General features: G+C 37.3%; 1 protein-coding gene across 1 annotated transcript in view; it reads left to right on the top strand.

The window, feature by feature from the left end:
• LOC124286576 (probable ATP-dependent DNA helicase HFM1) overlaps positions 1-14888 on the top strand; it is a 33490-nt gene that overhangs the window by 3196 nt on the left and 15406 nt on the right. The window contains 17 exon segments of the mRNA XM_046722944.1: positions 316-360; positions 1038-1105; positions 1895-2050; positions 3909-3989; positions 4692-4838; positions 5378-5424; positions 5876-6029; positions 7261-7399; positions 7622-7723; positions 8411-8556; positions 9114-9161; positions 9307-9353; positions 11612-11745; positions 12256-12303; positions 12599-12682; positions 14097-14188; positions 14681-14790. Of these exon segments, the coding sequence (XP_046578900.1) occupies positions 316-360; positions 1038-1105; positions 1895-2050; positions 3909-3989; positions 4692-4838; positions 5378-5424; positions 5876-6029; positions 7261-7399; positions 7622-7723; positions 8411-8556; positions 9114-9161; positions 9307-9353; positions 11612-11745; positions 12256-12303; positions 12599-12682; positions 14097-14188; positions 14681-14790 (1648 nt within the window).

Here is a 14888-nt window from a genome sequence, read left to right as displayed (position 1 = left end):
AAACCTGGAGACATTATCTGGGCAATCTGGGATTTCACCCTACTATCCTTGGTTTCTATGTGCTGAACCGTAGCAACACTGACCAGCGAATTGTAGTATCGGTTACCTGTGGCCGCCTCAAGGCATGGAAGTATGATACAGAATGTGCAGGACTCAGACTGATTCCGTTACTGATTGATTGTAATCCAGAATAGAGATACATTAAAAATGATAATATCTTGGTATAATGAAAATATGTATAATAACATTGAAACATGTTCTATGTTATCCCATTGTCATTTACGAATTGATTGAAATTATGATATATTTTTCCAGATGCAGACAATGGGCAAACAAGACTGCGTTCAGTTGAAGAAATTCATATCCTTGGAAAATTACATTGAGAATTACTGATGAATAGAGAATATCACACTCATTTTCTATATCAAATATATCAACACAAGTCAATAAAATTTTAACATACCAAGGCTTGTTGAGGCATGTGTAATTCTTGTCAACATGTGTTGATATAATTGATATCAAAAGACAAAAATTGATATCAAAAGTTTGAGATTCTATTTATCATCTAATACCATACTCCTTATGTGTTTGGTCATAAGTAGTGTCTTGAGTGTAAAAAATATAGCCAACCAGCTTCAGTGACAGAGAGATTAATTACATCATGGTAACCAATGACCTCACAAAGGTCTGTAAAGCATTGGTATGCGATTTCATTGTCATGTTTCTTAACCTCACCAAAGCTCTTTCTCCTTTGAAAAAATAGTTTGGGATATTCCTTGTACTTGTCATAACCCAATTGTTTATAGATTGAGATAGTCCTTAGATTCAAATACCATAGGAGAAAATCGCGAGGAAATTTCTCCTCATGGTTTTGAAAAATGAAATGACCGTGTAAAATTAAAGGGCAGGTGTGACAATTCACCAGGAATGGTGCCATTCTTATTTCTGGGTTTCACTATGCTTAACTCATAACACAGTTTTGAATACAGGTAATAAACAACTAAATGAAAATCGCATATTTCCTGAACATGTTTTACCTGCCAGTTTTAGGGAGGTGTTTGATTTTCCATACTTCAACATGGTGCAGTCAATGGTTCTAGACGATGTAAGTAACAAACTGATTATGAAAAGTTCAAAATTAGTAATACATGGTGAAGGTCCATGTATTGGTGAACACACTTAGTGGACGTTGTGACGATAGAGACTATGAATGAAAACATTATTGCAGGTGTGAGAGAGGTGTCATCACCTGTGACAGTGTCATACACTCGCCGCTGACTGTAAAAGCAGACTACCTGAAAATACATATTGTGTTTGTCTCTGCATGAGATTTAAAACCAAATTTGAAAACAAAAGGAAGAAAACACTGGAAGTCCACATCTAACATTATTTGAAGGACTAATGGTCAGGCTACTTGACAATACTTGACACTGAGACCCCTAAATACAAATTAGCTTTGGAATTTCCTGATTCCTTGGATAATGTGTTGGAAATACATATAACGTTTATTGTTGATGCTTGGAGAAACAATTTTTTTGTCTTGTGCATTCTCATGGTTCAAATTAAGACTGCAGATCATGTTAACGATTGAGGAAATTAGTTGTTCATCTTGTGCAGCCTAATGGTTCAAAGTGATCTTGGGCTTGAAACAAAGCTCAGAAGTCATGTACTTCCCTCACTTATGATTGTTTACAAAATCAGTATGACATGTATACACACATACACATTATTTATATTAATGATAATATCTATTAATTTCCTTGTCCTGCAAATAGTACATTTTTTAATATAATGATAATGTCCTTTGTACATGATGAAGTTCATTAAACAGCAGTTGACACATGTACATGTTTGTAGTCTACTTTAAGTGATACTCTGATTCCCATTCTGACAGGTGCTCTACACGGACAAGCCACTGGTGGTGTCTGCACCGACAGGAGCTGGGAAGACAGTGATATTTGAACTTGCCATCACCAGATTGCTCAATAAGTTTGGGGAAATCAAGCAAAATTGGAAAATTGTTTATGGTAACTTGAACAGTTTGTTTCCTGTATGAAGCCTTTTGTGCCCCCTGCAGAACATCTGCAATGTGTTAGAAATAGGGTGATATAAGTGAAATAATTGTTGAATGCTTTTGCTTAGGTGTTTCAGAATGAATTGGATATTGTCACATGAAACCTTTCAAATAATAAATATCATGTCCTGAGCTCATCATTAAGTCTCCATGTGGATTTCGGTGTACAAATGGTCCCAAACAGTGTATGCTGATCTCAAAAGGTGACTGATCCTGAGTGTTAGACACAGTGACTTGGCCATCTAATCATTGTCAACCAGCTGAATGTCTGGTACAGATGCAGTTATTGACAGTCCACCATCATATAACTGGAATATTGCTGAATGCAGCATTAAACAACAAATAAAGTTGTCAACTAAAGTACTGTTGGAAATGCTAGAAAAATGCCTTTTAACCTTAATATCTTTATAAAGGTGATAAATGTACTATGTTGTCAATATATCAACTCGCCTAAAGTGTACCTAATTTTTATTTCAATCGATTTAACATTCACATGCATTTAAAGGGCAGTTTACAGGAGAGAATTTGGTACCAAAACAGCAACTAAGATTTTTTCAGAGTTCAATAACAGAAATCTGAAATAGTCTTTACATTCATGCTAATAATACAGATGGTGTAAAAATATGAATTAACGTTTTTCCTAAACAAATAAATGTTGAATGTTTGTGTCATGCATGCACATCTTATCACAGCGTCCACTATGGCCAACGATTTGCAGTCGATTGTTGCAAAGGTTTATGAGTTTTTTTCTGCTTGAAAAAGACAGAGGTAAACCTTTCATTAGTTTAGAAAGGGTTTATTAAAGAACTTGTAGAGCTTTTGGTATGTCTTACCAACAAGTTTACAATATTGTAAACAAATCAGACAAGACAGGGACTGTCTCAAAAGCAAAACCAGGACGTAAAACCATCCTTGACAACTTTGACAAGGAAGTGCTTAGACGGGCGGTCTACAAACTTTATGAGAATAATAATATATATATTCTAAAGAAGCTACACCAGTGACTTCGTTAAATCTTTGGCCAATGTTCACAACTATATTAAACTGACCGAATTACATCCATATTTTTTCAATGAAATATACTGTTGACATGCAAAACATTTATCAAAACGTTGCACATTTCTTCAATCAATCGATAAGATAACAAAAGTGATAGGATTCTTTCCAATGTACAGTAATTCGTATGTTTATGTATGTTTATTTCAAAACAAACACACATACACAAATGATCCCTTACATAACCAATGCATTATACTATACGTACACATATTCAACATTTTGAAGAAAACATCTATCGAGATGACCCTCCTTTTCTCATTCTCATCTTTGTGACCAGTAGAAGCGTGTGCTCAGGTGTCAATTTCACCTGTCATTACCGTGCATGCTGATGGCGTAACACAGGCAGTTAATGTTTGTATCAAATAACGCGTCCCACTAGCCCTTATTTTTCTAAGTTTTTGGTATTTTCATCAGTAAAACACATTTTAGAGCATGTCTCAAAATTTATTCCCTCGGTTTAAATTAGGTAGATGTTTCTTGAAGTGATATTTGTTATTTAAGTAACTGTAATACCTCTGAATTTGATATATCAAATCAAATGCTGCCAAAAGAACTGATCATTTGAAATCTTTATTTTCCCTGATTGTGTTCTCGGTTGTTTAGCACAGTACTCATGCAGGTATTCCAACAGTATGATATAACACATCCCTTCATTTTGACTGACACCATAACACTTAAACACTGTAAAACTCTCCCTCCCTCCCTCACTCACTCACTCACTCACTCACTCACTCACTCGCCTGGCAGACATCTTTTCAGTATTCTCTCTGTGCAGGAAAAATGGGACAGTATGTCTAGGAAGTGGAAAGATAACAGGTCATTGTTCCAGACAATATCCCTGTTTCTTATCGATGAGGTATGTAATAAATGTTCAGATAAGAGAAATATTATGTTCTTTGTTTTAAAACTTTGTAACCTATCCTGAGTGCTTATATTGAATATTGTTATGTTTTAGGGCTGGGATGAGTCCATATTTACAAAGCAGGTACTCATCACCTACTGCCTGACCCTTACTACTATTCAAAGACTATTCATATGCACATGTAATACAGTCTGATCATGCATATACAGAAGTTGACAGAAGCTTTATCTTGATAAGCATGTAAGAGTCAGAGGAATGCATGTAATGTCAGAAAGAAATCTGTACGGTAGCGGATTTGACTGTAACCTTGGAGTTCTATTGTTATTGTTATCACATGGGTAGTCCCGTGGGTAGCCAGGTCATACTACCTGTGAAGATCTGAGTTAGAATTAGTCTTCAGCAAGCCATACTTGTCGTAAGAGATGACTAATAGGATCGGGTGGTCAGACTTGCTGACTTGGTTGACATATGTCATTGTTTACCAATTGGGTAGAATGATGCTCATGCTGTTTGGGATTGTCTGGTCTAGACTTGATTATTTACAGACTACCGTCATATACCTGGAATATTGCTGAGTGTGGTATTAAACAACAAACAAACCCAGGTCGCACTGACTGGTACCCACCTGACAACCTGAGTCACCATTTCCAGCCCTGTTGTGTATTACTGATATAATTATTGATTTACTGTTTACAGATCCACATCTTGAATGACAGCACAAGGGGGTCAACAGTAGAGGCTGTGGTCAGTAGGATGAAGACCCTAAGGCTCACTGACAGAGCCACTGACCGGCCTGTCATGAGATTTGTTGGAGTCTCGGCTACCATCCCCAACATTGAAGATGTAGGTTCTGTTGTTTATCACTCCTAAATGTCCTTTGGGACCAGGGCCCCCGTTCCTCAAAGCGATCGTAGCGCTACGACAGTCGTAAGTCTATGTTAAAGTATGGGAGTTACGAGTGTCGTAGCGCTACGATCGCTTTGAGGAACGGGGCCCAGTTGTCTTGTGTTACAGGTTTTATGATAACAATACTTTGTATTGAAACTGTAAGAGTTAAGCACCATTGAACAGCATTTAACTGGAAGGCGGGACATGAAGTATGATGTGCATTATTATTGCTATTGCTACTACGACTACGACGACGGCCATGACCACTAAAACCACTACTGGTGCAACCACTACTGCTACAACTACAACTAATTGCGTTATTGAAACTCATGCCCTCATTGCAAAATATCTGTATCTGCTCTTAGTGTCCTTATCTTGCCTCCTTGGTGTTATCAATTTAATCCTAAAGAAAAGAAAACAGATTAACATCACCAAATGGAACACACGTCTTGACAACCTGAAGAATTTTGGTTCTCATTACTTTGTCTTTCCAGATTGCTACATGGCTTGGGAATGCAGAAAACCCAGCAACAAGCTTCAAGTACATTTGTATATTTGTATATTGACATGAGTTATCATTTTGCCTTTCATTTGTTACACCAATTTTAATATCTTTGAATGAATACTTGAAGGTGTTTGATAATTTCAACAATAATTTGTCATATATTAAGTGCTGTACATATTACCTTCTTACTTTTTGCAGCCATGAAATTGTCTACAACATGAAAACAACACATATCTCTTATTATTACATGGTTTATGAACTGTCTATATGAATGGAATGATCTGTAGAATTGCAATTTTAAAACATAAACTCTTCCATAATTTCATAACTACAAGCAGTGCTTTCTTTCAAGTTTTTGTAGAGGTACTGACTATAGTGTTAAGAAATAAGTTTATATTTACATATATTTCAACCTACAACAATAAATAAATCCACATTATCATCTGTAATTATGCAACAATGAATTTAGAACAATTTTGCATTTCAGATTAGGGGAAAAGTACCGGCCTGTGAGGCTACAGAAGATTGTGGTTGGCTACCCTTTCAAGCCAGGCTCTTCTGACTTCAGATTTGATATGAATCTAGCCTACCGACTGAAGAGTATCATAGAGACATATTCCAACAACAAGCCCTCCCTCGTGGTAATCTCTGACACATATGTGTATCAGTTTAACAATCATTGAGAAGTATGTATAGAATGGTTACTCACAACAAATATGATATAACAGATGTTATATTTGGGATTACACTTTCTTAGTAAAGTACAAATTCTCGTACTTTTTGGATTGAGTCCCATCCGGGATTCGAACCCACACCCTCAGAGTCAGGCACCAAATCGCCAGCACACAAAGTCAGCCGCCTAACCCGCTCAGCCACCGCAACTTCCACAAAATGGAAGTCGGACAACTGGTAGTTTAGACTGTGGACTTTGTGTACCCCTCTGATAAGTGTAAATTGGCACGGCTCCCACGGCGAAAGCTATGATTACACAATGCCATTTTAGAAAGTGGTCAAATGCAACATATGTTATATTTGGGATTACACTTTCTTAGTAAAGTACAAACTTTACTAAGAAAGTGTAATCCCCCAAATATGATATAGTCATTGAAAATTACGCCATATTAAAACAAAGTATATGCTGCAGCTTCACACTACCATTCTAAGGCAGGGAATGTATACAGACATGCCAACCATTATGATTCTTGCAAAAGCTAATAAAATACTTGGCTCCAAACAGTGCCAGTTCATTGGCATTTTAGTGTTGATTTTGACTGACATCAATTTCATTTGCAGTGTTTTTTATTCTTTACAAAAATACAGTTCTTGACATCAAATTATTAGTTTGCATCGCTGCTAAGCTCACACATCTGGGTGTGAGGGTGGTGAACTCTAGAATATTTTTTATTCGGGCCTTCTATTCTCTAAAGTAAGAGACCCATGGATGGTCCTGGTTAGAATATTGATCTTCAGTAATCCATGCTTGTCGTAAGAGGCGACTAACGGGATCGGGTGGTCAGGCTCGCTGACTTGGTTGACACATGTCATTGGTTCCCAATTGCGCAGATCAATGCTCATGCTGTTGATCACTGGATTGTCTGGTCCAGCTGGAATATTGCTGAGTGTGGCGTAAAACTAAACTCACTCACTCACTCACTCTAAAGTAAGAGTGCGGGTGAGTTGTATCTTATGGCACTTCTAACAATATTCAACCAATATTACGTGGACACCTGAGGTGGGCTTCATACATTGCACCAATGTTGGAAATCAACATGTGACATCCATGCCACAAGCAATGTTCTGTCCATGAGGCTACCCACAGCTCTGGACAGACGAGATTACTTTCGTTATACATGTTGCCCCTGTCTGCTGTAGTTCTGCTCCTCCCGCAAGAGTGTTGAACAGAGTGCTGACATCCTGAGGAAGGAGCTTCATGGACGGTCTCTTGTGAAGCCACAGTTCCGGGAGGCGGTCAGCAAGACATGCCAGCTCATCAGAGAAACTAAAATTGCAGGTATGTGGGACTGCACCCATTAAGAAAAGAGCTTTTAAAGGTTGTGACAAGTATTTATTACAGACCTTGTTGAAAAATAATGACAAACACAGATCTAAATCCAACTGAACTCTCTTCCGAGCTGCAAACTCCAAAGACAAGTGAGATAAGGTTTCTGCAAGTTCTCTGTACTTGTCTTCAAGGAAATGAATTTCTCAAGCTGGTGAACATATGTTTGTATAGATATGGTGCGTGTCGGCATTGGGGTACATCATGCCGGCCTGAGTACTGCTGAAAGGAGACATGTGGAAGAGCTGTTCAGGAATGCCATGCTGCCTGTTCTTGGTATGGGTGACCCTTATTGTCCTCTCTCAGCCACAGTATCATGTGATTAACATTTGACAGATTGTAGAGAAGCAGATGATTTATACTTCTTGTTAGTTGTTAGCTTACTGGACTGAAAGTCAATTTAGCTTATGTCATGTTTGTCCATCATTTGTTGTCTGTCAGCTGAAATGTTACTGACATGGTGAGTGAGTGAGTTTAGTTTTACGCCGCACTCAGCAGTATTACAGCTATATGGCGGCGGTCTGTAAATAATCGAGTCTGGACCAGACAATCCTGTGATCAACAGCATGAGCATCGATTTGCGCAATTGGGAACCGATGACATGTGTCAACCAAGTCAGCGAGCCTGACCACCCGATCCCGTTAGTCGCCTCTTATGACAAGCATAGTCGCCTTTTGTAGCAAGCATGGGTTGCTGAAGACCTATTCTACCCCGGATCTTCACGGGTCTACTGACATGGTACCACCATGGTATGATAATACCCTGTTTTGTGTTAGAGCTTTGAATCACATTTTCAATATGGCCACTATGGCATCCATATTGAAAAACATATTTATTGTCATTATTTGATTCTTCATGTACATAATGTCATAATATTTAGAACAATTGTAGTTGTTAGTAGGGCTTGACATACATGTTTTGTTTTGAATTGTTATCCTAATTAATTTTGGTCATTATTTGTAGTATCAACCAGCACATTGGCGATGGGTGTAAACCTGCCAGCCCACCTGGTGGTGATCAAGTCTACAGTGTTCTACAGCATGGGGTCCCCCACCGAGTACTCAAACTCGCAGGTTCTGCAGATGATAGGCCGAGCGGGGAGACCACAGGTAGAGTAGGTGCAGGTGATAGGCCGTGCATGGAGACCACAGGCTGAGTTTGCGAAATTAGTGTCATTTGAGGCAGAAAATATTTCGTCATGCTTTAAACATGTGCATGTGGAATCAGGATTAAACAAATGTACATGTGTTATACATGCAATCACCCATGTAATACATGCAATCCCCTATGTAATACATGCAAGCACCTATGTAATACATGCAAGCACCTGTCTTACATATTGCAGTATTTACTCCATTGACCCCTTAGATCATTGATATCATTAGAATGATACCATATGTGAAACATTTTTTTGTACCTTTTGTGAACATTTTGTATTTGTGGATACTTTAGTTACTCCATAGTCAAAATCCTGGCACTACTGCAGTATTATTTCATGAATAGGTGCTATCACTTTAAATCTGTTTCATAGATTATGGAATCTGTTTTGTGATCTGTGTTGAAACTGTCATGCATCATTTTCTGTCTGACACATTAATAATTGTTAATTCAGTCATCTGTAGACCTTTATAATAGCCTGAACTATTATCTCCTTACATCCTTGCAGTTCGACACCTCGGCTACAGCTGTCATCATGACAAAGTCTGATACAAAGGTATTGCTTCTGAGAAAAACAACAATGTGAAAATGATATTTTTGAGGCATGTTGATAGAAAAACTAAAATATGGAAAATACGCAAAATTTGAGTAGTTTCAATATCACATGTAATGTGACAGAATATATTTTGTTTACCTTTCAGTCAAAGTATGAAAACCTGATGAATGGCACACAAAGGATTGAAAGCAGGTAAGAGACTTGGTAATACTAATCAATGAAGTTATAGAAATTAAAATATATAATCAACTTGTATGTTTATGTTTTATTATATGATTTTCCATCATATTGGGGAGCCTAAGTGGCCCAGCCTGAGGGCCAACAAGTATTCGGTGAATCGAATCATATCCTTCATTTTTCACGGTCATTAGAATCAAATATTTAAGAGTGTTTTTCAGTTGGAACTAGTTTGTTATCCCCCGCAACACATTTTGCGGGGGGTATTAAAATGGACTCCGTCCGTGCATGCGTCCGTCCGTCCGTGCACATTTTTCTTTTCCAGAGCAGAACTCTAAAACCGTTCCATATGTCTTCACCAAACTTGGCACATAGATAGATCTGGTGGTGTACTGGTGCCTTTTGGTAGTTTTGGATTTCTGAATAAAATATTTTGGCGTTTCCATGGCAACAAGTTTGACTTAGCCTGAAATTGTGGTAGTGCTCTTTTCCGGAGCTGAACTCTAAAACTGTTCACTATTTCTTCACCAAACTTGGCACATAGATTGGTCTGGTGGTGTACTGGTGCCTTTTGGTAGTTTTGGAATTCTGAATAAAATATTTTTGGCCTTTCCATGGCAACAAGTTTGACTAAAACTGAAATTAGTGGTATTGCTCTTATCGGAGCAGAACTCGAAAACCGTTCAATATTTCTTCACCAAACTTGGCACATAGATTGGTCTGGTGGTGTACTGGTGCCTTTTGGTAGTTTTGGAATTCTGAATAAAATATTTTTGGCCTCTCCATGGCAACAAGTTTGACTAAAACTGAAATTAGTGGTATTGCTCTTATCGGAGCAGAACTCGAAAACCGTTCAATATTTCTTCACCAAACTTGGCACATAGATTGGTCTGGTGGTGTACTGGTGCCTTTTGGTAGTTATGGAATTCTGAATAAAATATTTTTGGCCTTTCCATGGCAACAAGTTTGTCTTACTCTCCTTCCACTTTTCTATATACACACCTAAATATTTGACATAATCATAACTCGTACACATAATCATGAAGAGTATTTTGCCTTTGCGGGGGATATTGATGACTTTGTCTTCTTGTTGTTTATTTATATAAGATATGCAAAATGGAACATATCCAAGCCACGCTGTAGTATAACTTGTGTCTTTTGTGCCATGGCCCTTTATTGCATCATCAGTAGGCTATAAGTGATGTTGTTTGCAAAGCATAATTGTTTTGCTTTGCAGGAAATATAAATATAATAATAATAATAGCATATTTGTAACGCGTATATATCCATGCTTATGCATGCTCAAAGCTCACAAATAAAAATGCAAGTAAGGCAAAGAGCTACAGTCCAAAGGCTATCTTGAACATGTGTGTTTTTAGATTGGATTTAAAGTTATGACTCAAATGTTTCAACCTAAGCAACTACATGACATGTTTGATATTTTCATTCCTTCATGAACAAATATTTGTATTCTTTGGTATAAGTTTGCAAAGATATCGTATTCATGTCATAGTGCATTCATTGCAGCCCTAGTGTTGACCCAAGTCATGTTTCTAGGTTTGCCAGCACCTTACCCATGCTTGTGGGTTTCACCAATATGGTTCTAGACCTTTATTACTTCAGGCTTTCTTCCCATTTTAAGATGACACACCATGATGTAAAACTGGAATAGTGTTCAAAGCTGCATTAAAGCAATATTACTTGCATTTCAAGGTAGTTAAACCTAAAGTACAAGAATATGATACTAATATTTTGTGATATGTTCAAGCACAAAGACTGAGAATATGAAACATCATTTAGAGAAAATTAGGATGTTGTATAGATTGTGTTCTATTTGTCCATTGCCATTGTAACCAATCTGGGCCAGTAACTACTGGCTTCCCTTGTGATCTTATCACTGTTGTTGTTTCACATGTTTCTATAAAGTTATCTGTTTCCTACTTGTTTCATTCACCTGATGAAGGAGTAAGAAGATACTCTGAAACGTTGTGTTCCTCAAAATAAAGAATTTGACGTCCATAAATTCTTGCCTTTCTCCCGTTTCCTGTTGGTGATTTGGAGCTGTCCTGCCATGGTGTAACTTTTCATGGCAGCAATATGCTTGGATTGCACATTATGCAAGGAGATGAAAAATGAGTCCACACTGATCCAAGGACTTCTATAATAATTAGATCTGTCATGGTCTAAACGCATTTGAGCAGTTATCAATTATACAAAATCATTATATAATTAAATCAGTACATATGAACCTGACCCTCCCCCTGTTCCTGTAGCCTTCACAAGCACCTGATCGAGCACCTGAACGCTGAAGTCGTCCTGCACACTATCACTGACATGGCCCTGGCTGTGGAGTGGATCAGACACACCTTTCTGTATGTCCGCATCATGCAGAACCCAACACACTATGGTAAAGATGTTTGTTGTTATTTGTGAGTGAGTGCGTATGGTTTTATGCCGCTTTTAGCAATATTCCAGCAATATCACCAGAAATGGGCTTCACACAATGTACCCATGTGGGAAATCGAACCCGGGTCTTCGGCGTGACAAGTAGACCACAAGGCTACCCGTTGTTATATGTACATTCAGTAATATTCCTGCTTCAGGATGCCTCCCTTTAATAATTGAGTTTGGATGAGACAGTGATCGACATAATGAACATTGATCCACCAAATATTGGGATAAGATAGCATGTAATCAAACAAACATTGCATATACTTTTTACCAGCAGATGAATGCTAATGAATGAATGATCAGTGTGTATACTTCTGTCATTGAAATGAATAAAGATAGTTTCATGATGACATGCACAATCAGCAGAACTGCTCAATAAAATGAGCTCAATGCCTATAGACATGATTTTCTTGCCAAACTTGTACATTCAGGATATTGTTAATCAAAGCACTGCCCTTTCGTCCAGGATATCCCACTGGTTTGGACAGAAAACAAGTTGAAAAACGACTTGAAGGTATGATAACATGGCTGCATTAGTTTCAAACAAATATACTGAATATTAAATATTCAAATATCTTTTTAACAATTTAGATGTTATCATATTCTTTGGGTATATGGTGTGATGTACCCTGTTTGTGAATCTAGTTCCATGAAACAAATGTGAGAAGAGACATGTGCATTCTGAAGAGAACTTTTGTGTTTGTTTTGCATAATTAAAGGGTCCATTTTGACTAAAATGTTCATATTGTCTTGTATAATTGGATCCAATGCTGTATTGAACCTGTGGTTATTCCTGCTGACATTTTCAGATCTTTGTCTGCAAAACCTGAATAAACTGGCTGACTTCAAACTTGTAACCATGGACGAGGAAACTTTTGCCATTCTACCAACAGGTGATCACCAGTGACAGAATAATTAAGATTAAATTGTCCTATGATGGTTGCCACTTGTCAGTAGTGACATGGCAACTCAAGGCAAGGTGTCCTTTTGTATGGAATTGAACCAAGTCATTGTGCTTAATGAGAATTCCCACTAACACTCTGAATTTTAATTGGTCCACTGCAACCTATATTTGTCATAAAACGTGACCAAAAGGATTGGATGGTCAGGTTCGTTGACTAATGGGTGAATGCTTGTCATCCTACCCATACAGTTTGGATTGCTGCTCATAATAATAGGAGCGGTGGGGTAGACTAGTGCTTAAAGCGTTCGCTCGTCACGCCGAAGACCCGGGTTCGATTCCCCACATGGGTACAATGTGTGAAGCCCATTTCTGGTGTCCCCAGCCGTGATATAGCTGGAATATGGTTAAAAACGGCGTAAAACTGAACTCACTCACTCACTCATAATAATAATAACAACTTGACTACTGCCCCAACCCAGTAATAATGGATGTCGAAAATTTTAGTTATTTAGATTAGCTGTATTTCGTCTTATGGTAAAGAAGAATGCTTTATTCTGTGTAGTCCTCTGTCCCACAATACAAGTAAAGTACTTGTTGAATATTTGTTTTAGCCTATTTATATCTACATGATTTATATTGTTTTCATAAATTACTTACAGATCATTAAAAAGCTCAATTCACATCCTCAGGAGTTTTTTTATACATCATAAAGTCTTGTTTGTATCTATTTTTAGTTATGATTGTATTATATATTCAGACAGTATAATATTCTTTATGGGGGAATTTGTCTGTTTTAAACAGTATTAGAAGCCCTTTTGCATGTTGCCTCACATTCATTATTGAATGTATGAACCAAGGTATTAATGTTTATAGGTTGTAACAAAAAAATACACGATGTTACATAGTGGCATGAATGAAGGAAGGAAGGAAGGAAGGTAGATTTAGCATCAAACTTGCTGTTTTAAAAAAATCTAAATAAAACTGTATGTGAAATATCCAAATGAAATATGTACCAATAAAAATTATAAACATTATATCTTCCATCGTAAAAACACGCAAACTTTTGTTTGAATTACTTTAGGGACTGCTCATTTATTATGGGGGAAGGGGCAGGTGAGGGATAATAACAAAATGAGGCAGATGGGTGTCACCTGAATATATCAACTATATGGCAGGGAACATGAAAAAATTACAAGTACATACTGTTCTTCAAAATAAAAAGGAACAGCAAAAAATTCATCCCCTTAACCCCTCCATCCAAACACACCTGTTTGAAAATTTAGCAGTCCAGTAGTTCTGCTTATATTTAGTTTACATTTGTGGGTTGTCAATTTTGTATAATACTGTGTAGTTGTATTTAACAATACATGACCTTCTAAATGCTGACAATGTGTTCTACGCAGAGACAGGGAAGCTGATGGCAAGATACTGTATTGCCTTTGAAACAATGAAGATGTTTGATTCTGTCAATGGAGAGGAAACCATCAAGGATATGGTAAATAGAACTGCTCAGATGCTTTATTGGCATTTTAGAAGATGATATTTGATGAACATAGAGATTTTTTCTGGGTTACATCTTCTTTTTATTCTCGAGTACAACGTTTCAGGGCTTGTTCAGTTTGTTAAATTTGTGAAATGTTTTTACTCACCATCGTTTGAACCCCCCTTGTAAAGACTGGGTTATTACAGAAGAACTGAAGACTTATTGCTAGATTCTATCTGTCTTTCCAGTGGTTTTCATAGAGAGGGTATTTAAATGTTCTTATCATAATTGATAGTACATTCTTATATAATATCAGTACCAAATTTGAAAAAGATCTGCTTGATATGTTGAGTAATGTCAGTCAATGAACTGATTTTAATGTATGATTTGTTTCCAAAAGATTTTCTGGTTAAACATATTTTGTGGTCATCATTTTGCATGGGTTCTCTTTGGTGTTACAATGATGGTCCCTAAAGTAACATTCCTCCCTTGCCAATGTTTCAGCTAGATCTGATGGTCAGCTGCTCTGACTTTGACGAGTTTGTACAGCTGCGAAACAATGAGAAGGCAACACTGAATGCATTGAACAAGAACAAGAACAAGCCCACCATCAGGTGACACAGCCATGAGATTATGGTCGATAGTTTGATGGCCATGAAAATACCTTTGAATTTTCAACATTTGGTTTTTGGTAAATAAGATCAAACATGGG

Source organism: Haliotis rubra, unplaced genomic scaffold (genome assembly GCF_003918875.1).
Source record: "Haliotis rubra isolate DU_JTF1 unplaced genomic scaffold, ASM391887v1 Scf387, whole genome shotgun sequence".
Lineage (NCBI taxonomy): Eukaryota > Metazoa > Mollusca > Gastropoda > Lepetellida > Haliotidae > Haliotis > Haliotis rubra.
The sequence above is the reverse complement of the archived record's forward strand: the minus strand, read 5'-3'. Positions and strand labels throughout refer to the sequence as shown.